Source organism: Panicum virgatum, chromosome 9K (genome assembly GCF_016808335.1).
Source record: "Panicum virgatum strain AP13 chromosome 9K, P.virgatum_v5, whole genome shotgun sequence".
Classification (NCBI taxonomy): Eukaryota; Viridiplantae; Streptophyta; class Magnoliopsida; order Poales; family Poaceae; genus Panicum; species Panicum virgatum.
The window spans coordinates 31,481,730-31,507,381 of NC_053144.1; the positions used below are offsets into that span (position 1 = coordinate 31,481,730).

Sequence of the window (25,652 nt, forward strand, 5' to 3'; positions counted from 1 at the left end):
TGCCTTCCGACCACCCCGCCTGCAGTCCGTGGAATCTGGGACCCACCAGCCTTCTACCCCACCTGTCACTGTCCGCGGAGCCCAAGCCGCTCGCATCGTTCCGCTGCCTTTCTGGAACTTCTAGTGGGCCCATGTAAGCCCGCCCATCCGCCACTCCCGCCGCGGCGCGAAGCGCGGGTCCCACTGAGCGGCCCCACCGGGCAGCGAGACCAGCGGCCCCAGCCTGCACGCTGCCCGCCTGGCACCAGCGCTCTTATAAATGGGTTCCCCCTCCCTCTCGCCCGCGCACGCACGCGCCGACCGCTCGCTCGCCTTCGCCGGCCACGCTGCCCGCCCGTGCCCGTGTGCTGCCTCGGCGCTCGGCAGCCGTCACCCTCGCTTCGCCACCGCCGCGAGCGACGCGCGAGCAGGCCGCGGTTTCGCTCGCCCTCGGGGCTCCGTGGTGCGCGAATCATCTCCACCCCCCCCTGCTTTCCCTCCCTCCTTCGATCCTTCCTTCTGGTTGGTGACGGGGCGATTGGATTTGGGCCTCACCAGTCGGGATGACGCGGGATGATGCGATGGGATGCGATTCGGTAGGGGTGGAATCCTGGGGGTTTGTTTGGTTGCTTCTATTCGAGCGTCACTTCTTCTTGATTTACTCGTCCTCTTGCTTCTTGGGCTGGGCGGCTTCCGATTTTTGCTGTGATTTCTCACTGGAGCCTTTGAGTTTCTCAGCATTCTTTCGGGACTCGGGGTTCGCTTCAGTCAACTTCGCGAATTCCTTGGATTTTCTCACTTGAATGTTTCTTGGGTCTTCATGGGTTTACGTGGCGCTTGCTTTAAGAACTCGCAGGTTGTTCTGTTTTAGTCTCTGCTATTGATGATAAATTGGTTGGGTGGCTACAGAGTTCTTGCCAAATTCGCCTCTGCTCCCGAGTTTATATCCCGCTTCTGACTTTTACCGGAGGTTTTGAGTTCTGCACGTGTTCTTGGTCCTTCGGTGGCTTTCCATTTGTGCTGTGATTTCTCAGAGAAGCTTTTGGGATTGTTCCTGGGTGTCTTTCACGGGAGCTTTTGGATTCCTTTTTGGTGTGTACGCTTTAAAATCTCAGCAGAGGGTGATTACTGGTCATTCTTTCTGTTTCGTTCTGTCTTTTCCATACAGATTCTCTTTCATTCGTGTTCCAGTTCTATGATCGCCACTATTTTCATTCTTGATGAAGCCTCGTGTGCGTCGGTATCTTCTGCTGCAAAGCCTGTGTTCCCTTTCTGTCAAAACAAGAATATCTGAGGCAGGAACCTTGCTAATAATAGTGGTGAGCTCTTTGTAAGTAATTAGGACTAGAAGCATGCACAACGCTCAATAGGGAAGGGTACAGATATATGTACTTCTGAATGTTAACAAAAAATGTCATGTGTCTCTTGTTCCAGGATAACCATGTGCCCCCCAAATCCTGAGCTGAAACTGGCAGCACTTAACATCAGTATCAGGGATTCCTGGAGTGAGGAGGAACTTGTCAGATTCTTGGCCGAGAGGAAAGCTGAGGATCCCCTTCCGCAGGACGTGCTTGTGGGTCTGGACTTCTCCCTCGTTGATCCACGGATCTTCACTGGTGAGAATCCAGCCTATGCCCAAGATGCAAATCGTTTTATGACTTTTGTTCTGCAATGCTATCTTCCATAAGAAATTCATGGTGTCTTGCTGTAAACACAAATACTATGATGTAATGGTGATATAATTTTTGTAGTTCAGTCATTCATTGCTGATCACTGGTGGTTCAAACCACGAAAGATATTAAGGCTACATAGAACTTTGTTTCGAGTAAACAAATGATTTTATTGAATGCCTTCAAAGTAATCGGGATTTCTTGCTTGCTTTCACTGGGAGATGCGAATTGTAACTGCTATCTTTCAAATTTGCCCATTTCTGTATGATTGTACATTGTGAAAATTCTACCATACAAATCTGCAGTCAACAAATTCTAATTCAGAATTGACCACTGGTTGGCAAAAATGTTTTTGAATACATAGAATTGATAATTGCGTATGGTCCATCAGGGAGGAGCTGCACTTTTGGGGTATCGCTGGAGCTCGAGGAGTTTCCCACCTCCTTGCCCAGCTGCCAGCCGGTTAGCTGTTTAGTCCTGGTCTTGGGTCTTGCTTTTTAGTGTTTAAGCTTTAGTAAGTCCTCTTGTATGTTAGGGGGTTTGTTTCTACAGGTTTGTTTTTCCCCTAGGCGAAAAACCTAAACCTGTGCTGTTCTTTGGGTGTTCTCACCCATCTTCTTCTTAATATATTGATACGCAAATCTCCTGCGTGTTCGAGAAAAAAGATAATTGCGTATGGTAAACCATTTGAAAAATATTTTGGACCTTTGAAGAAAGCACATAGAATTGATAATTGTGCATAGTTCTTGTGCAAAGCTGACTGTTGCAGAATCTGCTGCAATATAGTGATATGTGAAATCATTTGTATTTTATTGATGTATAGCAGCTTTCTTTGAAAGTTACATCAACTTTTTGGCTGTTATACTGGGAGAGTTTAATTGACATCTTAGTGGTTAACCAGCTGACTGAATGCTTTGTTGTCTTCCTTGGCTGAAATTTTTAAAGTCTTGTCATCCAAATCCAAGTATGGTAATTTGTATAAATCCTAGACTCTGCAGTGTGTTGCCTGTCACTACGCTTGTCTGGTATTTACCGGATAAGTTTATGCAGTCATAATGGGCCAATCATTTTATGCCGTCACTTGCATTCAATCCCCAAAACTGTGGTTTATCGGGAATTTGGCACATAATAAAATAATGTCTTCTTTACTCAAAATTGGAATCCTTTTCTCTCGTATTTAGTACAGGGATCCAACTTGGTAGCATGTAATTTATTATAGGCTTTGTTGCAAATTGTTTGGAGCTGAGCAGCTAGAAGTGTGATTTTCACTATTTGACTTTATGATTTGTCACCATTTGTCATTTGAATACAAATAATATCTGTGACTACCCTAAAGTCACGATGATCCACAAATTTTTCTTACAAAGGTTACTCATCTTGTAGTAGACACATGGTACTTGAGCTGGTCAGATGATGAACAACCTAATAACAGTGCTGAAAACAGTATCAGAAAGGCAAAAAATGGATACTGGAAACATGCGGAGTCATGCAAAGTACCAACAAGTATAGGTATCATGGGCGTGAAAATTATTTTGGAGTTTTATGAAGGTCAAGAACCATGTGGCAAGAGAACTGGGTGGGTGATGCATGAATATCAAGTGGAACAGAATGACGAAGCTAATCTACCACAGGTATCTAGTGGTTTCTCCTAGTCATTTTGCACATGGTCTGTAAGTTTTTCTCCAGGGATGCCGGCTGATAATGATATCTTTTGCATTTATGACAGGACTACAAGTCTTTGTGTAGAGTATTCTTTCAGGGTGACAAAAAGCTAGATGCAAAAAGTCAAAAAAATTCTATGAATGTAGATGCTCCTAATGATAGCTTGGAGACTTACCTTCAGTATCTTGCAAAACTAGAAGAGCCAAAGGTCTGCTCATCCATTTGATCCCATTTTAGTGTATATTGTTGTGAAACACTGGAACTTATATAGTCTATAATTTTAAATTAGGAATAATCCCATTGGCTCCTTACTTAGCTGGTGTATTCATTTACCTTTTATTTGAACTGTTCATTTTTCAAGATGCTTGAGCAATTTTGAAAAGAACACAAAAGAATGTAATTTCTAAGTGCATTATTATATCTGTTTGTGGCCTCAAAAAAAATTATATATGTTTGTCTTTCAATGCTTACATATTTAGTTTCCATTGTAACCATTAATGTTGTCATAATATGGGATTTCTACTTATAAGCTTGATGAATCTACAATCTGCGTACAGGTGACAGCAGATGCAAATGAGGATGTTTGTTCTAGCAAAGTACAGTTTGAGCAAAAACCTCAGAATTCTCTAGATGATATTGATGTTATTGCTACTGGGGACTACATAGAGCTGAATGACCTACTAACCTCAGAAGCCTCTGCATCAACTTCAGAAAACTCAAGCAAGCGATCTATGGTTTCTGAGGATTATTTTGATAGTGATGCATTCCTGCGTGAAATCTTGAAAGGTGGTAACACAACTGATGGACAAAATCAAGACCACAAGTTTAGCATAGCTGCACCTACTAAATCAGCTAATGTGGTACTCAGCCCTTCAGAACAAGGTAGCACGGTCCTTCTGTTAAGTTGTAATTTAAGAGTTCGCTAAATTTCCTTCTTGGATTTCAATTTTATAGTTTGAAAACCAAAGGAATATAGAACCTCGCAACAATTTCATTAGTTTTCTTATGGGCGGTACACTCTTCTTTCTTGCAGGGCTAGTTCAGTTCCATGATAACAATGGCATGGTGCCTGGAACTTCACATCAGAAGCCAGTGCCAGAAGGTGATAGAGGTGAACATTCAAGCCAAGGGTTTCAGCAGCAGAGTCCTTCTGTGTCTTCCTATTTCCCAAGCAGCCATGTGAAGGGAAGCCATTCCAACAGTTCTAGCAGCTCGCAGAGCAGCATTAAGTCTCATAAAGAGCAGTCTACCCGTAAATTTGGAAAGATACGAAAGAAGTACTGCTGCTTTGGATCCTTCTAGTACAATGCATAGCTTCTGTTCTATTTTTGTACAGGATGGAGCATAGGGAAGGATCAGTTTTTCCACTTCATCATTAGGCACATGATACTGTGCAAATTGCTATAGTGACATTGGCTGATTGACGCAACAAGTAGTTGCCATATGTTGTGAAATTGAAACTAGATGGTAGCTAGTTTGAAGCTACCTGAAACAACAATACGAGCTGTGGAAAGTTTTCCACTTTTTGTTCATGTACTGATAATGTGGCGAATACCTTGGGCTGATGATTCTTTTATGCTCAGAGAAGTGACCTGCTAATCTTCTGCCAATCTTTTTTGGTGAATGACACTTAGTAACAAATGTTTCCTTACACCTTTTGCAAACGGAGACTACTTTATTTGATTTATGGAATGTAATTTGTATTTCGATTCAAAATGCAGCCTGTTTGAGACCAAAAAAATTGCATGTCCCATACTGCGTGGTGGTAATCAGAAATTTTGGCCCTTAGACTATGAATCCATATACTAATTTGGCTTGTGGCAGCAAGCACCTGCTAAACCTACAGCTTACGATACCTGCACATTGTGTGTGTTACAGTCCCTTTAACCCTGTAATTTTGTTTCTGTTTTTTTCTTCTTTTTTCTGTTTCGGAGGCTCTTTACCCCCTTTTCTTCTTAATATATTGATGCACAGCTCTTCTGCGTGTTCGAGAAAAAAAAAAGATACCTGCACATTGCAACGCCAGGGCATTACTGCATATCATTTTGCACCGTGTCATGAAATAAGTTATGTGGAAGTAAAGCCATCTTAAGTTTTTATTATGCATAATTTTACTACCTACTGCTGTATATTTTCTCATGGAGTATACCAATTCATCTGGGGCTATGCTTGCACAATGAAAGACACTGGGTTTGTTTAGTAGCTATATTTGGCAGTTTTAATGATTATAAGCTGATTGAACACCACTAGTCCTTTACTAAAAAGAAATGTCTGACAGAAGGCAACCATTTTGGACCATTCTCATGAGTGATGATTCTTGCCTCTGACATCTGTCACAATAGCCATTTCAGAAACCTAAAAAAAACATGTGTAAAAAAAAGTTTTGGGGTCACAGCCCTATCTCCTATCAATGATTCTGTGGAAGTAAGCCTGTGTTGTTGCCAAGCACACAGGACACTGCGCTGCTAAGCAGATTCCAGATAAAGATCTTGTGCAATTCTTGGTGTTTTAACAAAACATATCTCAATATTTCCTCTCTATGTTTTAAGGTATGTACACTGAATCATCAGATGACTTAAGTAAAGCCTAAAATAAATCATGTAATTCTGAATTTGGGAAGACCAGAAAAAATATATCAGAGCATGATATGTCATAAACATAAAAGAACATTCAATGCTGGTAGCAAATCGACAAACTTTCAGCAATACTGTTTCCTCAAAAAAGAAAAAAGAAACTTTCACCAAGACCAGAACAAAGGTGAGATGGATTGCACAATCATCAGGTTCGAGTGGCTGATGCACCATTAGTTTGGAAGTTCTATCAAGTTCTCGTAGGGTAACTGATTCCCTTCTAGATTAGGAATTTAGGATGCATCTTGAATTGGGCTTGGCACTTCACAAATCATCTATTTGAAAACTTAGCATGGCCAATGGATTGTGGAGCTAATTTCATGGTAACACTATAAACATAATTTCAACCATGAATTAGTATATCTGTCAGTTGATATCAGTTTCATGTGCTCCAGAATTTCCACTCAGATCATCTCATATGTGCATCACATAGAAAATTCACAAAACAAATGAAAGTGCATCTTCTGACATGGATATACCTCTCAATCTACCATTTTTGTTCCTTGATGTCAATTTGGAGGATTGATGATCCTCTGCAACACGACTGTCCTAGCACGCCGGATGTCCCGACTACACCGGTCAGCTTGATCCCCCAAGTCATCCACGCCCTTCACGAACACCTCTAGCTTCTTCTTGACCTCCTCAATGCCAAGCCTCACCGCCTCCTCGCCGCGTTCTGCCAGCTCAATGCAATCAACCATGGAGGCGACTTGAACCTCCAGACGATCGACGAGCACCCAGATCCTCGATGGCAATGAAGGTGCCGACCTGCATTGCGCTCACCACCTCCTTGTGCCCGTGCAGCGCGTCCTGGTACTGCTTCAGGAGCGAGTCCACCCACTTCCCCACGGAGCCCACCGGCAGGGAGGCCGCGGCGGCCAGCGCCGCCGCGATCGGCGGCGCGGCGATGGCCGCGGCAACCACGGAGCAGACGAGCAGCGCGGCGAACGTGGCCACGAACACGAGGCCGGAGACGCGGCGCCATGCGCGGACCGAGCGGATCCGGCCGTCCAGTCGGCGTTTTCGCTGCCGGAGCTTGCCCAGCATGGCCAGGTGCTCCAGGTACACGGCCTGGAACGCGGCGAAGAACTCGGGCGTGAACGGGTCGCCGGCCGCCTTGAAGCGCCGCAGCTCGCCCAGCATGTGCGCGTACCGGTCTGTCGCAGGCGCGGCGCCGGGATCCAGGGCATCGCCCTCGCCTTCCCGGAGGCGCTGGAGTGCGAGGTGGAGGAGGAGCTGGGAATCCCGCGCGCGGCGGAGCGAGGCGTCGAGCGCGGCGAGGAAGTCGAGCGTGTGGAGGCTGCCGTCGAAGTAGCCCTCGACGAGGTCGACAGCTAAGCGCTAATTCGCGACACAAATCTAACGAGGGTAATTAATCCATAATTTATTACAGCGATGCTATAATAATCATCCACTAATCATAAATTAATATATCTCGTTAGATTCATCTTGCAATTTAGTCCCAGGATTCTATAGTTAGTTTTATAATTAATCTTTATTTAATACTTCTAAATATTAAGATTCTTTGATGTGATATGAACTAAAATTTAGCCTCAAACCAAACAACCCCTATGGGTTGGCATCGCTATTGCGAGCGGACTCCTAGGCCCTGTTTGGTTGTGTGTGCAAAAAAAATCACCAAAATTTTTCACCACTTTGATTACTAATTAGAGGTATTAAGTGAAGTTTAATTACAAAATCAACTCTGCAACCATGGTAATGTAGCAGTGCTGTAGCTAGACCTTTGACCGTGCGATTGGAGGATGATTAGAGTATAATTACTGTAGCATTACTGTATTTATTTATGGATTAGTTAGACTCATTAGATTGAGTCGTAAAGTGAAAATATTTTGTAACCAAACTTCGTTTAATACTCATGCATATAAAATTATTATTTTTCAAAATATTTTACGCGTAAACCAAACATGCCCGCATAGCGGCCCGCATGGCACGGGGCCCATCACATGGCCTCCGCGCCCCATCCCCAACCACCTGCTGCCGCGCTGGAGTTGGTGATGCTGCCGCTGCCATGGCCCCACGCGGATCCAGTGAGGGAGGGGGAGGGAGGAGGGGCGTGCGGATCCGACTGCCACCATGGACCTGGAATATATAGAGAGAGAGCCGCGCGATGGGGTAGTGAGGAAGGTCGGCGCTGAGCGGGAGGGTATTGAAGAGAAGCGCACCAGCTAGCGGCGTCAGGAGGGAGAACCGGCGCGTGCCGGGGGCTCGCCGGCGGTGTGGCGGAGGGGCGTGGAGGAGGTGTGGCGGTGTGGCCACTGGGGGAGGGGTGTAGATAAGAGAGGAGGAGGAGAAAAAAGAAAAAAAATCTGAAGTGCGGGTCTCACCAGTAATATTTGGTATAGAGGATGAGATATAAAGTATGATAGATTCTGGAGAACTGGGTATAAACGAGAGAATCTCGATATTGACTAGGATAGAATATTCTTTTTAAAGGACGAAAAAGAGTATGACGAGTGTGGACAACCTAGGACCAGCCTAGCTCGTGGGATGGATGCAGTTGCACCGTGATTTGTTTCATGTGTGTGGTGCTGGCTTAGGCTATCCGCACTCATCGTACTCTAAATCCATCACCTAAAAGGAATATTCTTATCTAGTCATTAAGATTCTCTTCTCTATATTCTGTTTCTCTACACTCATTCATCCTCTATATCTGTAGTCTATACCAACTACCAGCAAATGGGACCCACACATCAGTTTCTTTCTTTTCTTTACCCCCCTCGGCACCCTCCCCCCATCTCTCTCTCTGTGTCCGCCCCCTAGCAGGCTGCCCTCCCCCTACTCTGTCCCCGGCGCGCAGTGGCCGGCGTGAGCGAAAGACTGCGCGTGGCAGCCGGGCGGCGGAGCTCCGTCTGAGCGAGCGGCGCCCGCCCCTAGCTCCCGGAAGCCCGAGCTCCGGCGGCAGCGGCAGCCCGAGCTCCAAGCTTTCCGGCCGCCCTCACAGCTCCTCGAGCTCGCCGTGGCCTCGAGCTTGCCGTGGCCTCGAGCTTGCCGTCCACGCGAGGGGTGGCAGAGGCCGGCGCGACACCCCAAGCTCGGCGTGCGGGCCGGGCCAGTGAGCCTCGAGCTCGATACGGCGGCGTCCGGATCCGTGCGGAGGAGGGCGATGGCGCCCAGATCCGCCCGCGGTGGCCATGGCGGCGGCGACGGCAGCAGCAGCTTCGAGTGTCGGTGACCTCGATCTCCAAGTGGTTGGGATGGCGCGAGGTGCGCGGGCCCTACACCACGTCGGTGCGGACGAGCGCTACCTTCACTCGATTTGCCAGAGCTCCCTTGTCCGCAATGATACCGGACGAGTTACCATCTCCTACTGCAGCCTTTTTTCCTCTACTAGGTTCATGCCCGTGCGTTGCTACGGGCAGAAAAAAATATAACCGCAGCACAAAGATCATTCACCAAAATAGCAATGTTATGTAATATTGTCAACCAAGCATGAACAAATAACACAAACACATAATTAAAACGGTGCCATAAATATAGTTTCTCCATTGTGCATATATGAAAAGAGAGTGCTTAAGGCATACATAATTTGTACAGGACGCTTAATTGAAACTATTTCATCCCTATACAACATTTCTTTTGTCTGGTGCCTGACAATTTCAGCTAGGTTTACTTAAACAACGGCAAGCAAGCACTCAAACCAGGGGTGGAGCCAATGGTAGATCTGGAGGGCCCCCTCCTACCGCCATTGGACCCATAGAGCTCCTCCTAAGCCCTTTCTACAATTTTTTTGCCATAGATACACTGCGAGGCTGAAGTTATCTATAGGTGGAAATAAACACCTCCTAAGAATTATGCTGGATTCGCCAAACTATTCTTCTTGTATTTGCTTTGGCATTTATTCATTGAGATCGGAAATAATGTGTCAATGATCCTATCAGTGGACTGTTTGTAAACAGAGCACCTTTTTTATCTTCCAGAGAAAAAAAAACAAAGATGCTTTTAGCATTTATCAGTTGTGAAACTGCTTGGATTGAAGGAAAAGCAATACCTATTCAACCAGACATAATTAATCCAAAGATACACATTGTTTCAAGTGACTGCTCCAAATTAAAGTAAAAAAACATGAAACCACTTATCTAATCCAGTTGACCAGCAGAATCCCATCACCAAAGAAGAAAGAGGATCACGAATCGAGAAGCATTTCAGCTAGCATTGGATAGCTGTAGGCAACAAATAAGTGTGTATTCAAAACATGGAGGTCTAGTCTCGATCAACTAAACTGAACAGCTCAAGAGAGCAGCGGAAAAAGGCATTGCGGCCAGAAAGATTCTGTACCTTCGAGGGGGCTCTTTTTTGGGACAAACCATCACCTTTTTTTTCCAGAAGTTGTCTTGTGGGATTCAGCGTCACGTTTCTTCAAGATCAGAAAACTGCTTCTTAAATTTTCAACAACACTGTGTAACTGTGACAGTCCAGGTTTTATGGTCAAAAAACACCCCTTTAAAATAAAGCTTTTGTGTTTTAAAATTTAAACCATGATTTCTATAGCAAGGATATTTTTGTAATTTTGGAAAAGTACAGAGTTCTTTTTACAAAATAGTTTTTGCAAAAGGCAAAAAAAAATCAAATTTTGTGAAGGGTTAAAGTGCATATCTTGTTTTTCATTTTTACCCTTGCAAAAAGATATATTTATGCTCAGGGTTACATTTAAAATTTTAAAACTTAAGTTATGTATATTTGCAAAATAAAAGTTTTGGCGGATTTCAAAATATTTTCAAATACTTTGATCTAGTGAATTTTTGCCCAACATTAAAGTTGTACATCTTAAAAAGTTACACAACTTTCATGTTGAACTTTTTTTCATTTGAGCCCTAGATCAACGGGAAATTTTGTTTTACAGTTAGACCCCTGAGTTTATGCAAAAATCACAAAACCAGCCCGCCCACCTTCTTCTTTCTCCCTTCGTTCTTCCTCCCTTCGCTGGGAAACAGGGGCGCCACCACCGTTCTTTCGCCGCCGGTCTTCCCGCCCCTAGGCTGGCTCGCCGCCTCCACGCGCCGTGCCCACACTCCCCACCGCCCTCGAACCGCCTCGGCCTGGCACCTTTTGCCCGCGCCACGCCACCCCAACCCCTTCCCCATGCGCCACCACTGCCCGCCGCCGCTGGATGACCAGCCCCGTCGCTGGGAGGTGCCCACGGCCTCGGCGAGCTTATCCCATACTTCCTTCACTCAGCCCCCCCTCCTCTAGGCTATAAATAGCCCTGGTCGAGTCTTCTCTGCTCGCAAGACACCGAGCAAGGCCACCGGCCACCATTGCGCCGCCGCTCGACGGCCTCGCCGTGGACCCGCCACTCCACTCACACACTGTCAAAATCAAACACCCCACTAGCCTCGCCTCACCCTAGTGAAGCTTCCCAGCCCGGCCAACCTCTTCGTGCCTCGCCGTAGCGCCGCCGCCGCGGCTCAGGTCGCTGCCGACCCGCCTACTCTCGTCGCGCCACTGCTACAGCCCATCCCGACTTCAATCCCAGCCACCTACAGGTGCACCATAGTCTACTTGTGCCCCTGGCCCTTTGACCCTCGCCGCCGGAATCCAGTCGGAGCAGAGCTCCCCACCGCCGGACATGGCCCAGGGACCCGATTGCATTGAGTTGAAAATTTCTAGGGCCCTTTCTGCAAAAGTTACAAGGCCCTTTTCTTTTCCGTCTTGTGAACTTTCAAAATTCGTAGTAATTAGTAGAAAAATTAGAAAAATGCCAAATAAATTTTGTTGTGTTCCTTTTAACTAGCTCTACAACTTTGGCTACTAAAGTTTGAATGAAACCTTATATTTTGTGCTCTAGTTTAATTGTTTGCAAATTAGTAATTTATTTATATCTTTTCAACCATAGCTTTGCTATGCTTATTTTTTGAAACCTAGCATCCTTTTGCCATGTATAGTCTTGTGTGAAATTTGTGGTCTAAATGCTTGACTTTTGCTTATTATTTCATGTACTTTGTTTATTTCTAGATTATGCACCTGATTTATTTATTAAATCATGTTTTTGTTAATTTCTTAAGGTTATCTTTTTACCATGAGCTCTACTAATCATAATTAGCTTATGGTAATTTTTGGGATAATTGTTGCACTGTTTAGTTTGAGTTTTAAATTTTATGTTTGAGTTTTAAGGTTAATTCATACATGCTAGTGTTGTTTTTGATAAAATAAGTTCCATGTTTGGGCTTGATCCATACACATGGCCTTTCCTTTTAAATTTTTGAGTATATGTTCGATTTAAAACCCTACTTGTTAAATTTTCTTCTGAATTCAAATTCTAAATTTGAATTCAACCCACCCCATGTTTCGGATTAAAACTACCCTCTCTTTCTTTTGATTTCAAAACCATATTTCTTAGTGTAATTAGCTTTGTTATTTCATGGAATTTGTTGTGTTTACTTTTACTCTATAAACGATTGCCCAATAAAGTAACACTTTTAAGTTAATCTTGAATGTTTACTTTATTGGATAACAACTTTTTATTGAAGGAAAGCTATACTTAAGCACTTCACTGATTTCGAGTACTGCATTGCATATAGAAACGATATCGCTAGTCGACGGAACGTACGAACTATTCCAGGAACCAGATGGAGATATTTTCGAAGCCCAAGTCAACATTACAAAAGATAACGAAGACCTGAATGTGAACTTAGAATCCAAAAGTAAACTACATGAAGTCCAACCAACATCACGGAATTAACTGAAGCCCCGAATCCATATTCGGAAGAACTAAAGCTTACTGACTTTATAAACACCACCAAAGGCAAGCCCCGGTGCATAATCCTATTATTTTAAATTATGCAACTTATTGTTGTTATTTACTTGTGCATTTAAGTTATTGGAGTTGAATGAAAACATTAGATGCATAATTCTAGGTTGTTTGAATACTAAAAACAGAGTCCGATTAGATGCTATGCTAATAGGACCGGTAAAAGTTGAGTGATTGCCTGTCGCTCGCGAGCTTTATAGGAGTTGATTGTTTATATTCTTGCAATCACTATAAGGACCACGGACGGGATTTGGTTAAGAGATTCATAGTTATATCCCGCCTGTGTAGTTAAAATTGCTAAGGAAGCAGTGTGTGGTAGTGTTGGTTAAGCGTTTGGAAGTACTAGCCACATGCCATGAGTTATGGGTAAGCGGCAAGCCTAGTAACTCCTCGGCCCGACAAATGGACATACCTTCCACTCTCTCTTAGAGATAGGAAAGAAAATAAAATGAAAGATAAGTTATGTTGCGCAACACAAAAACAACCATGGTTGCAGAGAGGGTCGGGCTCACTGTAGTCGGGGAGAGTGGCCCTGATCCATGAACCGAAATGAGAAGCAAACGGTTGCTTGGGAATGACTCAACGGTACTCCAAGCGTGTGTGTTAGGTTTTACCTTGCAAGGATTGAAATTTGGTTCGAGCTGTTCCGCCTCTCACGGATATTGAGACTGCTTAATCTCTTTGCCACATAGTGTAAGAACTGGAACAAAAATATACTCAATCTTGTTGGATGCAAATAATTCCTCTACCATGTTTGAATAGATAGGTGCAAATCTAGAATAATTAATGAAACTAGAATCTGAAAGCTAAAACTTGAAATTAAGGATCTACACTTTGTTGTTTTTTAGCAAAATAAACCTAGAGCCTTCATAATCTTTGCATGTCCAGTTAAAGGGATATTATATACCCTTAGTCGGGTCAGCCTTACTGAGTATTAGTATACTCAGTCTTGCTTGTGATTTTGTTTTCAGGTAACTTTTGGATTGCTTGGTGAGATTGACGTCATGTATAGGCTTCATCATGATGTCATATATCGTCGCTAGATGTCGTTTTCTTTTTCGCCGTTTATAAACTCTGAAGAACTTATCTACTTTCAAATTTCTGAGGTATCATGTTTAAATTCTCAAATTCAATTTGTAATAATATTTACTATTGAAGTTTGTCTTATAAAACTCAGGGTTATTGTAATCTCTGGGCTCACCTTCGAGTGAGGTATGTTGTTTCAATCTACAGTGATTTTATCGGGATTTTACCCGACAGACTGTCAGATTACTCCATTTGAAGTGCGGGTTAATTATTTCATCTATAATGATTAGGTTTTACGCACTTTAGCCAGATTAATTTTGGCGGTTCTGCCACAGTAACATAGCGAGCGAGTATTCCCATGAGATAGTTGAAACAATGGAATACCTGAGTAAATACATGCATGCAGAAAGCACCATACATGTGCAAATACAGAAAAGCTAAAACCTTGGGTAGAGATAGGTTGTCCTCTCTATGCCGTTCATGTAGCTATTTGTTGGCGCCAATCTAGGGCCAACACACGAATGCGCTAGGTCGCACGGCTCGAGGAGGGGCTCGATGCAGCGCCTCCTGCGTAGGGTAGTTAGATCGGTCAGAGGGACCGGTCAGACCGGTCACCGGGGTGAAGCGGCGAAGTCCGACGAACGCTCGCCCGGGAGAGACCCTGTCAGGGCAGGCACACGTAGGGTTGTTCTAGGATTGGCAGGCCACCTAGAGCGCCTTCAAACGTCGCGGAGACGAAGGAAGAACAGCAGATGGGAGGTTGGAAGAGTTAGGGTTTGGAGATAAACGAAAAGGCAATAAAAAGATAGAAAAGTAATGTATTATTGTGTTTTTGATCGATTGGATGCCTCAATCGGCCGTGGCCCTTTATATTTATAGGGTGGGTGGACTTGCCCCGCAAGAAATCCTATTACAAGATCTAAATCTATAAAAATATCTAGTTGTATTCGGACTCTGCTTGGACTGGTCAGAACCATAGGTCAGACCGGTCAGCTACTGCCGGACTAACCACAGTATCACAGACCGGTCAGACTGCCTGTGATGACCGATCAGACCGGTTGATCTGGTTTGCTACCAATTTTGGTCATCAACATATGCCCCCTGTTCTTTGGCAAAGCTTGCGTGCCAAAGAACACTCTTCTGGACCAAAATTGTCTAAGCATGATGATTACTAATACATCGCCCATTTTTGTGCTAAGGGCGATAAAAATTATCGGCCATGTCTTGCTTTTCTTCAAGTTGATGATGAAACAATTTGCTTTGGCCTGCAAACCTTCTTTATGGCTATCAACTTTGTTGGCTCGACCTCCACTTGTTGCTCCATCTATTTTTGATTACGCAAACATTGCAACTTTCTCTTTTGAGTGTGAGATAAGTCTGAGAGACACCCCCTCGGCTATAAGTACTTTGAATCTTTCTTCACATTCTTCTCACCCTCCTTGCTGCAATTAAGGTCTTTTCTGACCAGATTATTGCTAATCAGTCTTTGTGGAATGCAATTCGGATACATAGAAGGATATTGAATATAATATGGTTGCATATACATCCTACTATAATCCAAAGGTGTATAATAACAAGGATATGACCAGAACCATGGGGCAATCGGCTCAAAATTTGGCGTAACAACACAATTACCTTGACGTAGGCGAGAATCCGATTGCTCACTAGATGTTGACATTGATTTGGTACCTTTGGCTTCATCTGGCCGTTCCTTCTGCTTCTGGACAGCTCCCTTCTTCTCATACTTGGCCAGGAGCTATTTGAAGCTCGGCCTTGTTCTATTTCCAACCATGGAGGAATTTCTAGATTTATTGGACACAACGGTCAGACCGGTCTGGACACCGGTCAGACCGCCCTGGACACCGGTCAGACCGCCCTGGGACCGGTCAGACTGCTCAAAGAACCGGTCTGACCAGTCAGATTATTGTCGGTCCTTTTTCCTTTGTCTTGCCCCCCGAGTGTTGATGTCTTTGTTGAAGCTCGAGGAGTCTTGCTCCGCAGCACCTTTCTCTCAGGTCTCTCTTCTCCAATGATCATGTTTTTTTCCTTTAGTCGATTTGGCTTGACTTGGCCAAATTAAAACCTTAGAATTTTTTAATTCAAGTACATGCGTATGCATTGGAAAATGATTCTGGTCAATTTGCATTGTAGGAGGAATCAATCATCCTTCATCTTTGGCCGATTGTATCTTTCTACAAAGCACATTGCAATCGTTAGTAGCATGAGAGAAAGTATTATGGAATTTACAATAGGCACACCGTTTTAATCTTCTGCCTATGGAATAGTGTGGGAGAACTTAATTTTCCCAATCTTTTCTAGTTCATCAAAGATTCTCTCACACTTGGACAAATCAAAAGTAAACTTGATCTCTTCTTCTGATTTTTGTTAATCGGCTTTAAAGAAGAACAAGTACTCGGCTTGTCATTAGGTGACCACACAAATTCAGCGGCATTAACTTCTTTAGACTCATCATCCAAAGAATCTGAATGATACTCAAGAGCATGAGTATTGGGACAATGATGCCTATGACTTTCGTGCAACTCTTTGCTTCGGCTTTCTGCAGCCAAAGCTCTTTGATGCACTTGATTAACGGCAAAAAAGTCATTGCCTTCTAGTTTGTCTTTAATGATAGATCTCAAACCATTAAAGCTAAATCCGCTAGATCTTTTTCAGCAAGATTCACATTAAAGCATCGGTTTTTTGTATCACGGAATCTTCTAATGTAATCATTAACAGACTCATCGCGCATTTGCTTACCCGATGTTAAATGGGACAATTTAAGCTCAGAACTTCCAGAAAAGAAGTGATCGTGAAATGTTTGCTCTAATTGTTCCCATGAAGTAATGGAGTTAGGAGCCAAAAAATTAAACGAGGAGAAAGCTGTTCCGGTAAAAGATAAAGAAAACAAACAAACTTTCAATTCGTTTAAAGAACTAGCTTCTCCTAATTGTGCAAGATATTGGCTAACATGCTCGAAAGTACTTTTACTATCATCTCCATTAAACTTCACAAATTTAGGCAATCTAAAACTAGCAGGATATGTAACCATATCAAAAGACATAGGATACAACTTTTGGTAAGATAAAGTTTTGCCTTGAACATCTACCCTGAGACTTTCTTTGATCATCTTAGCCAAATCATTCTTACATTCAGCAATAAATTTCTCAAGATTAATTGATGAATTTGGCTGTGTGGAGGTAGACACGGTCTGCTAGTTTGATGTCGCATGACTGGAGGAACTGGTATGACCGGTCGATACGACCGATCAAACCGGTTGAGGTGAACCAGTCTGACCGGTTGATGGGGTCGGTCTGACCGGTTGCTGTCTGTGCTGCCATCGTTGCAAGTATCGGTCAAACATCTCATCCGTGATAGGACCGATATGTGGCATGGTAGTTCTGGGGGGTACCGATGGCATGTTATGAGTATGAGACGAATATGGTGGCACAGAATTTTCCAACTCATATGTTCGGCGAAAGTTAGCAGAACCATGGATGCTTGTAAGCGGATCTGAATATGTTTGCTGAGCTGCCAATGCGTTCGATGGCATTACCATTTGACCACTGAAATAATGCATCAGCATTCCATACTGCGGTTGACTCGCTGGTAAAGATACCGTTGGCTGAGAGACAGGGACTTCAGAAGTTTCAACAGTAGAAACAAGCGATGTGTCATCGATTATCGATTGTTTACTAGTTAATATCAAAAACTTCTCAGTAAACAGATCAACTACTCGCACATCTAGCTCCGTGTTGGGTATTTTAGCGTCACGAATAAATCCGTAAGCGCACAGATACCATTGTAGCTTTCACCTCATAGTATTCCAAGGATTATCGAATCCACAGGGAACGTGTGTGCACTCTCTTCTATTCTAATCGGTCCAAGGACTCACCAAGATAAAGGACAAAGGATGAGAGGATTCCTAAGATAGCACTATAACTGAGTTAAAGGTCGATCTCGGGCACAATACTCGTTTCGGGCTCTGGCTTACAACTGGTCTGCTAGTCGACTTCGGCCAACAGCTCTATGCTATATCCGAATGTGGAGGATTACAAAAGACCAATAGGATTGTCACCACCTACGGCCTGCCTCTAACAAACCATGGGATATAAGGCAAACAAAGGATAACCTCTAGCCTAGACACCACGCCTACGCTACTGATCACTACTGTAGTCTAACTACGTATGGATCCCCGTAGCAAACTACAACACTCTGTACGAATACAGAGCGATGAACCCGCGAGTAAGAGAATTGATCTCACTCAACTACAAGCACTACTAGCATCTACTATACCAAGTAAAATACTAGAGATAGGAAACACGAATACTTACTAAATACCGAAGAATGCTGACACCCCAGCACTTCTCCCGAACTATTCCCTCACTCTCGTAGAGGTATAAAATAGAGAAGAGCACCAAATACCGGCGCCCCTCCTGAGTACCTCTACCCTCTCCCTAATCTAACATAACTCTAATGCAAGAGGAGGCTTGAGAGAGCACTTGGTGGATGTCTTGATTCTTACCCCCTCCTATCATATATATATATAGGGGGTGCCATGGCCTCTTCAGCCCCGAGATTGGGCCCCTTCCTCCTGGAACCGACCTATGCATTGAATGAGGAGTTGACACATGGAAGAGGGAGGACCAGAGGCGCCGACCTATGGTCGGCCGACCATGTAGGTCTGTCGACCAGAAAAGGTGGCCAAAACGGCCCAATCCTTGGTCTGGGCACTGCTAGGTGGGCCCCCATGTTATGTATGTGGGTCATGGCTTGTCTTGAGGCAGTTTGGTAGCTCTGGTGGGCCCATAGATCCTCGTGAATGCGTCTGATTTATCGAGAGGGTGTTGCAACGGATTGATGATGTGTCACCTTGCTTGTGGGCTGCATTCCTTCTCATGTGAGGCTATCTAGTCGGCCATTTGATCTTTGTACGTAGTTGCGCATTTTGCATTGAACTGAGGAGTGTGTTTCCCTTTTCATAAAGTGTGTTTTCACCCTTATTTCACCTGCATTCAAATAATTACCAACACTCATGGAAATGGTCAGTAATAAACCCCTACCACTATGTTGATGTTTACATTTTATGTATTTATGTAGGAGTTGATGGCCTAGATTTGGTACTTAGTAGCCATCAACACTCAGCGAACAGATTTTCAACTTGTTCCATAGTAACACCAGTAGATGTGGCACTTACAGGGGGTGTTACCTCAGATGCATCCGAAGAGGTAGAAGTGAAGTCGATCTCCTTGATCTTGGTGACCTTGCCACGTCGATCAACTTTGATGCTTGCAAACGCTGCTTTCAGATCTTCTTCATCGCGCTTCTTCTTGCGCTCCTCTAGCAGTTGGCAAATATCTTCAGGAAGATGCTCAGCGGTTGATGGGATGAGGTTGTCCTTGTCAACTTCGGTAGTTGATCCAACCTAGATCTTTCTTCCCCAGTGGAGTCGCCAAAATATGTTGGCGCCAATCTAGGGCCAACACATGAACGTGTTAGGTCGCGCGGCACAAGGAGGGGCACAATGTAGCGCCTCCTGCATAGGGCGGTCGGGCCGGTTGCCGGGGTGAAGCGGCGAAGTCTGACGAATGCTCACCCGGGAGAGACCTCATCAGGGCAGGCACAAGTAGGGTTGTTCTAGGATCGGTAGGCTACCTAGAACGTCTTCAAACATCGTGGAGATGAAGGAAGAATAACAGATGTGAGGTTGGAAGAGCTAGGGTTTGGAGATAAATGAAAAGGCAATAAAAAGATAGAAAAGTAATGTATTGTTGTGTTTTAGATCGATTGGATGCCTCAATCGGCCGTGGCCCTTTATATTTATAGGGTGGGTGGACTTGCCCCGCAAGACATCCTATTACAAGATCTAAATCTATGAAAATCTCTAGTTGTACTTGGACTTTGCTTGGACCGGTCAGACCGATCGGCTACTGCCGGACTAACCACAGTATCACAGACCGGTCAGACCGCCTGTGATGACCGGTCAGACCGGTTGATCTGGTTTGCTGCCAATTTTGGTCATCAACACTATTCAGCAATTGCTGGTGATATTCCAGTTTCTTACGGAATATCAACTCTCTTATCTCTTCCTTTGATATTCTTTTGTGCTCAAAGTCAAATTCCACTTTTTTGATTGGCTGACAGGATGGCTCACTTTCAACCCTGGCAAGACTTCTGAAGTATGGATCACGCAATGCTTGACACAAAAAAGTATTTAAAGAAACCTCACAATCACTTAGGATTACCAAGTAAGGTTGCAAGCAACATCACATGCCTAATTTCATAGAGGAAAATGAACTGAGGCAGCAGAAAAAATTAATGTAGCAGAGCACCAAAGGATTACCTCTTCTGCAGTTGGACGTCCTTTGGGTCAAACGCTAATAGCCTTTCCAATAGTTTAAGTGCCAAAGGATCTGCATTGGGAATCTTCTGAGAAAATGGAGCTGGGTCTGTCTTTCTCATGCTGCTCAAGTACCTTCTTGCTTTCTCATTCCGGACCTGAAAATGAATTAAAAAAATGAAATACAGAACAAGAAAAGACAAGCATTTATATCTCAACCTGAATATATACAGAGTTTAACAAGACAATGGTGAAATGTAGTAACATGCCATGATAGAACTCATTGTCAAAGGGGGGAAAAGAATAATATGCTCAAAGAATCGTAATTGCTAACTGAATTCCTCTGTCAATATAGTGAGCATTTGTATGATATAACTATAGGGCCCACCATGGAGAAGGAGGATCCGAAAAGCTCAGGATCTTTGGATCATCTTGTTGCAACATAATCTTGCAGGGCATATGTTCAAATTTGATATCCATTATAATTCAATCCAATAAACAAAAGAACAAATTTTTTTCCTTACATATAATCCTCCAGGTCCCATACGCTTTCACAGATCCGAGCCCCATGCTACGCTTGCGATGTTCGCCGTATGGGTAGGTGAACGTAGATCACCGATTTCGTTTGCCGTAGAATGCCAAACTCTACGACATGTCTGGGGCTACGCAGACGACGAGATGGCGCGTAGTCCTCTACCACCTCACGACAAGATGGCGCGAGGCGAGCAGAGGCAGCCGGTGGTGGAGGAGCGGGCCGGATCCCGGCGGCCGACGATTGGCCTGATTCTCGGTGAGTTCTCTCTCTCTCTTCTTCCGTGAAATGAACTGGGTTTTTGAAAGGAGAACCTGCTTCCTGTATCATCGTGACATTCTCTGGATCAGTAGCTATCACATACAAAACTTATTTCAATTGCTTATTACGACATACATCACTTTAAAACATTATATGGATTTATTTATTACATAATTCTAAGGATTGTGATATGAATTTCTGAGTACAAGCCTCTTAGGCTAAAAGGAATCAAACAAAAAACAAAAGTGATAGCTAGTCTTCGGGGCAATCTTCATCTTGACATCACTCCTCCACAAGTAGCTCGGATTATAGCTCGGGTCGTCCTTAACTTTTTCCTTCGTCATCTTGGTTGATCCCTCCGCTCGGATCCTGCATATATATCAGGCCATCCCTAAGGACAAGATAGGTTCACGTCACCATCTGTATGCATGCTTTAAGTGGATGCAATAGTATAGAAGTATAGCTAAAGGATAAAGCTGGGGTTTTCTATGCAAGCAATAAGCAAGTATAAAAACATATACTTCATCCAAACATCCCGACACAGGCCATTTCGGCATCCCAGACTCCCGATCGCACACACACCTTCCAAACCCCCGACGCGGTGTGAGAACTCCCACTCCTTGCACCTCTACTGCTATCCAAGCAGGAGAGTAGACTAGTGGGAGGTAGAAATCAAGTAACACTACTCAATGAAAGTGATGTCGGATCAAGAATTGTACAAGACCGAGTATGCGACTATATGTATAGTTTTCACCCTGCAGGGGTTCTACACCTGTACCCACTCGCCTCGACGCCAGCCGGCCCATCGATCGACTAAACCCTAGGCGCCGATCTACTATCACAAAACCAATGGCTATGGCCGCCATCCTACTTTTTCGGTCTGGAGTGCATCCTCCTATGAGAGGTCGCCCCGGACTATGAAGCCTTCTACATCTAGATCCCACGAAATCCTACTAATCGGGAGCCATAAGGTCGAAGTCTTCTCCCCTAACACTAATACCCTATCCTCCTACAGGCTTGGTGTCGCGCATAGCTAGATCGCGCCAGGTCCACCCCTCACAATGGATAAGTGTTGTGCACATTTGATATAGTTCCTTCTCCAGGTCCACTATTCTCGGGCCTTATATTGACGAGGTGAGTATCTCCATCCAAGTGCATATCCGTCAACTGGAACTACATTCGGCACCCATTATAGGTATTGCCTCCCAAACTCCGCAAAGAGTTCCCAAAGGAACGGTGTCCCCAAAGAGACATGCACCCTAGATGCTCCGTAGGATATCCACTCACTTCCAAGCCAGCAACTCATATGTGGATCTCCACTCACACCAAAATATCATAACAAAGTCCCACACATACTCAATCTCATTATAACCAAAGTATCTCATGAATTCCATCAAGGTAAACATAGGAGTAGAAGGAGTATGGTAAGTAAAATAGGCTATGCAATTTCATCTCATCAAAACAAGAAGGTAAAGTGATAGCATATCTAGCAAGCAATGCCTAATAAGTATTCAATTCATAGATGGGCGTGAACCTGATGGTTCTTTGTAGTCTTCCTAGTTTTTGGGGGACTTCTGGTCTTCCGATACGTCTTTCTGGATCCTCTGGTCGTTCGGGATGTTGACCCACTAGACACTGGGACCAAAGTGCAAGAATACACAAAACTGATCAAATAAGATCCAACCACAAAACAAAACCTAATCTAATGGGTAGAGCATGATTTCAGAAGAATTATGAAATGGATTTCATAATTTTCGGAGGTCCGGTTAATTTATTTTGATTTTTTCTAAAAGTAAATCATTTTTTGGAATTAATAAATGCTTTTGGAAAAAGGGGAAAACACAGGGGTGATGTGGCAGCACAAGAGCGTACCACGTGGCATGCTGATGTTAGCATTATGTCATTATGTTGTTACCGGCGGATCAGGTTTGCTGACGTCAGCAGTAGGCCCTACTGATGTTAGCGTTAACCTGGTCAACTCCAACTGTTGACCAGTCAACAATCAAAGGTGGGGTCCGCATGTCAGTGGCCCCACTGGTCATCCACACCTAGAGGCTAATGGGCCGGGAGGATCCTCTGTAGTACTGCTCTCTGCAGTTGAGTCACTGACGCGTGGGCCCGGCCCCACACGTCAGTGAGGGGGTAGTACTGCAGAGGAGTTGCTTCCGCCAGGGGCGCTCGTGTCAGGTTAAAGCAAAAACAAAAAAGAAAAAGGCCGAAGGCGTTAACAGGCCGAAAGGGGAGCTGGGTCAAATTGGGGTCTGGCTACTTGGGCCGAATTTAGCCCAAAACGGTGGGGCTCTCTCTCTTTGCACGATGGGGTCTGGTAGTCAGTGCTCCCACTGCCGCTGGCAAGCGGGACCTGTGTGTTTGTGTCTCGCCTGACAAAAGTCCAATGAAAAACCTAATCGTCTTGTTTATGTGCTTGGGCGTGATTCAAACTGTTCGGACGATGAAGGAAAATATATTTACGCTACTGAGTTTGTTTGGCCCTCTAATGATAAACCTTGCACTTGTGGCTCTCTCAAGCCGGTTCATAAAAATCAACAAGAAAATATGAAGTTTACTTTTGATGTGTCCAAGTGTGATCGAATATTTAATGAGTTATTGAAATTAGGACACATTAAATTGTCTCATGCTATTCTGCCACTTGATGATTTAAAGCAACATGCTTATTGCAAATAGCATAATTCATTCTCTCATGCCACTAATGATTGCAATGTGCTTCGGAGATAAATTCAATCAGTTGTTAATGAAGGCCGATTAGTTATTCCACAAATGAAGGTTGATCAGAATCTTTTTCCTGCGCATACGCATATGCTTGAATTGAATAATCCCAAAGTGTTAATTCAGCCAAATCAAGCCGAATCAACAAAAGGGAAAAATGTAATAATTGGTGAAGAGAGATATGAGCTTTCGAAACCTAGCCAAGAAGTCCTAGTAAAGAAGTCCTCTGAGCTTTCATTGAAAATTTTAACGCTCGTAGGGCAAGACCAGAAGAAAGGCGCCAGGTCTGCTGAGACCAATTGTTGACGGCTGTTAAGTGCAAAATATATGTCGTCAACTCCTGCATAAACACTTAAAGAATAAGCACCAAGCACCAGCAGTAGTGGTAGGAATTATTACTAATTAAGTCCACAAGTGTTAGTGAATTGTTAATTGCGGGTACACAAGTCCGGAATAATATGAAAAAACACAGGGAACACAGAATAAATGCACAGAAGATCATATCTTGTGTTACACAAGGATTGAGGGCCCATATGACATACCAAATCAACTTCTGACCGTGCACCCCATGATCCACATAAGGATCCCATAAGGAGTGCACTAACCAAAGGTTAGCCTAAACAGCCTTAGAAAGGGGTTGGTCGACCCTCTGGGCTGGCCGCCCCCCTACTGGGCCCAATCAGGCCCAACTTTCTCTAGGAGACTCTCTGCGCATTCTCTACGCTGATTCTGGAAGGTACCATCTTGGAAGCTTACCTGACGATGCACGCCCTTGAGAGGGCTATATAAGGAGGTGGAGAGCCCCTATTCAACACACACCATCATGTAGAACTTGTGCTGCATTGCAAAGACGAGGTGCTGCCTAGGCTAGTGCTTAGAGTAGGAGGTTGAGGAGTAGTTCGGGGAAGCACCGGGCCTGTCAGCTGTCTTCTCCGGTCTTGTACCTCTACGGATGCTGGCTTTCTCTAGTATGAGTAAGTTAGTATTTATGATTCTTGTCTTACATAGTACTTTCGTATGAGTTAGATCAGTTCTCTTACTCGCGAGTTCATCGCTCTGTATTTATACGGAGTGCTGTAGTTCACTATGGGACATCAGATGTAGTTAGACTGCAGTAGTAACCTGTAGTGTAGACGTGATGTCTTGGCTAAGAGTTACCTTCGTTTGGCTTATATCCCATGATTTGTAGAGATAGGCCACAGGTGGTGACAGCCCTATCGGTCCTTCATAATCCTCCATGTTCGTATATAGCGTAGATCCGTTGGTCGGAGTCTCCTGACCATTTCAAGGGTAAGACGGTGTCTGAAGCGAGTATTCTGCCTGAGAGATCGACATTTAACTCATCTTTAGTACTGCCACAGGAATCCTATCCATCCTCGCCACATATCCTGGTGTGTCCTTGGATCGACTAAGTTAGGAGTTAGTGCTCACACATTCCCTGTGGATACGATACCCTTGAATACTCACGGGTAAAAGCTACGACGGTATCCATGCGCTTGTGGATTTATTCACATTTTTAAAATACCCAACACTGGTCTGACCGGTCTGGAAACCGGTCTGACCGGTCCGTCTGGGAGTTCTACAAAAATTCTTAATAACAAGAGCAAAGCAAGGCCGAGCTTCAAGGAGCTCTTGACCAAATATGAGAAGGAGATGTTCAGAAGTAGAAAGGACGGCCGATCAAATTATTCTCCAAGTCAAGGTAATTCAGTTGATGTGCCACATTCATTTAATGGACCGATTACTCCATTGTATTGCTGGTATCCTTGTTATGTACCTTTGGATTATAGTAGGATGTGTATGCAGTTATATTATATTCAATATCATTCTGTATATCCAAGTTGTACTTCCCAAAAAGTGGTTAGCAATAATCTGGTCAAAAAAAAATTTAATTGCAGCAAAGAGGGTGAGAAGAACATGAAACAAGATTCAAAATATTTAAAGCCGAGGTGGTGTCCCTCAAGTTTGTCTCACACTCAAAAAAGGAGATCAACGTTTGCGCAATAAGGAATCAATGGAGCAACAAGCAGAAGTCATGCCAGTAAAATCAGTAACCACA

At 44.1% G+C, this 25,652-nt stretch overlaps 1 protein-coding gene and 1 pseudogene across 6 annotated transcripts; one reads left to right on the forward strand and one right to left on the reverse strand.

The window, feature by feature from the left end:
- The first annotated feature begins 287 nt into the window (after positions 1-287).
- Positions 288-4,962, forward strand: LOC120651249 (NAC domain-containing protein 102-like). 6 transcript variants are annotated; one of them, XM_039928690.1, is made up of 6 exons: positions 288-442; positions 1,414-1,595; positions 3,033-3,280; positions 3,376-3,519; positions 3,869-4,193; positions 4,345-4,962. In XM_039928690.1, exons 2-6 carry the CDS (start codon positions 1,421-1,423, stop codon positions 4,611-4,613), a joined length of 1,161 nt encoding a protein of 386 aa, XP_039784624.1. In that variant the 5' UTR covers positions 288-442; positions 1,414-1,420; the 3' UTR covers positions 4,614-4,962. The 6 variants fall into 6 exon arrangements, with proteins under 6 accessions (XP_039784624.1, XP_039784625.1, XP_039784623.1 ...); XM_039928691.1 differs by having other exon boundaries at positions 3,036-3,280; XM_039928689.1 differs by having other exon boundaries at positions 289-1,298.
- A 1,376-nt stretch (positions 4,963-6,338) lies between these two features.
- On the reverse strand, positions 6,339-24,832 carry LOC120647947 (annotated as a pseudogene).
- Positions 24,833-25,652: the final 820 nt, after the last annotated feature.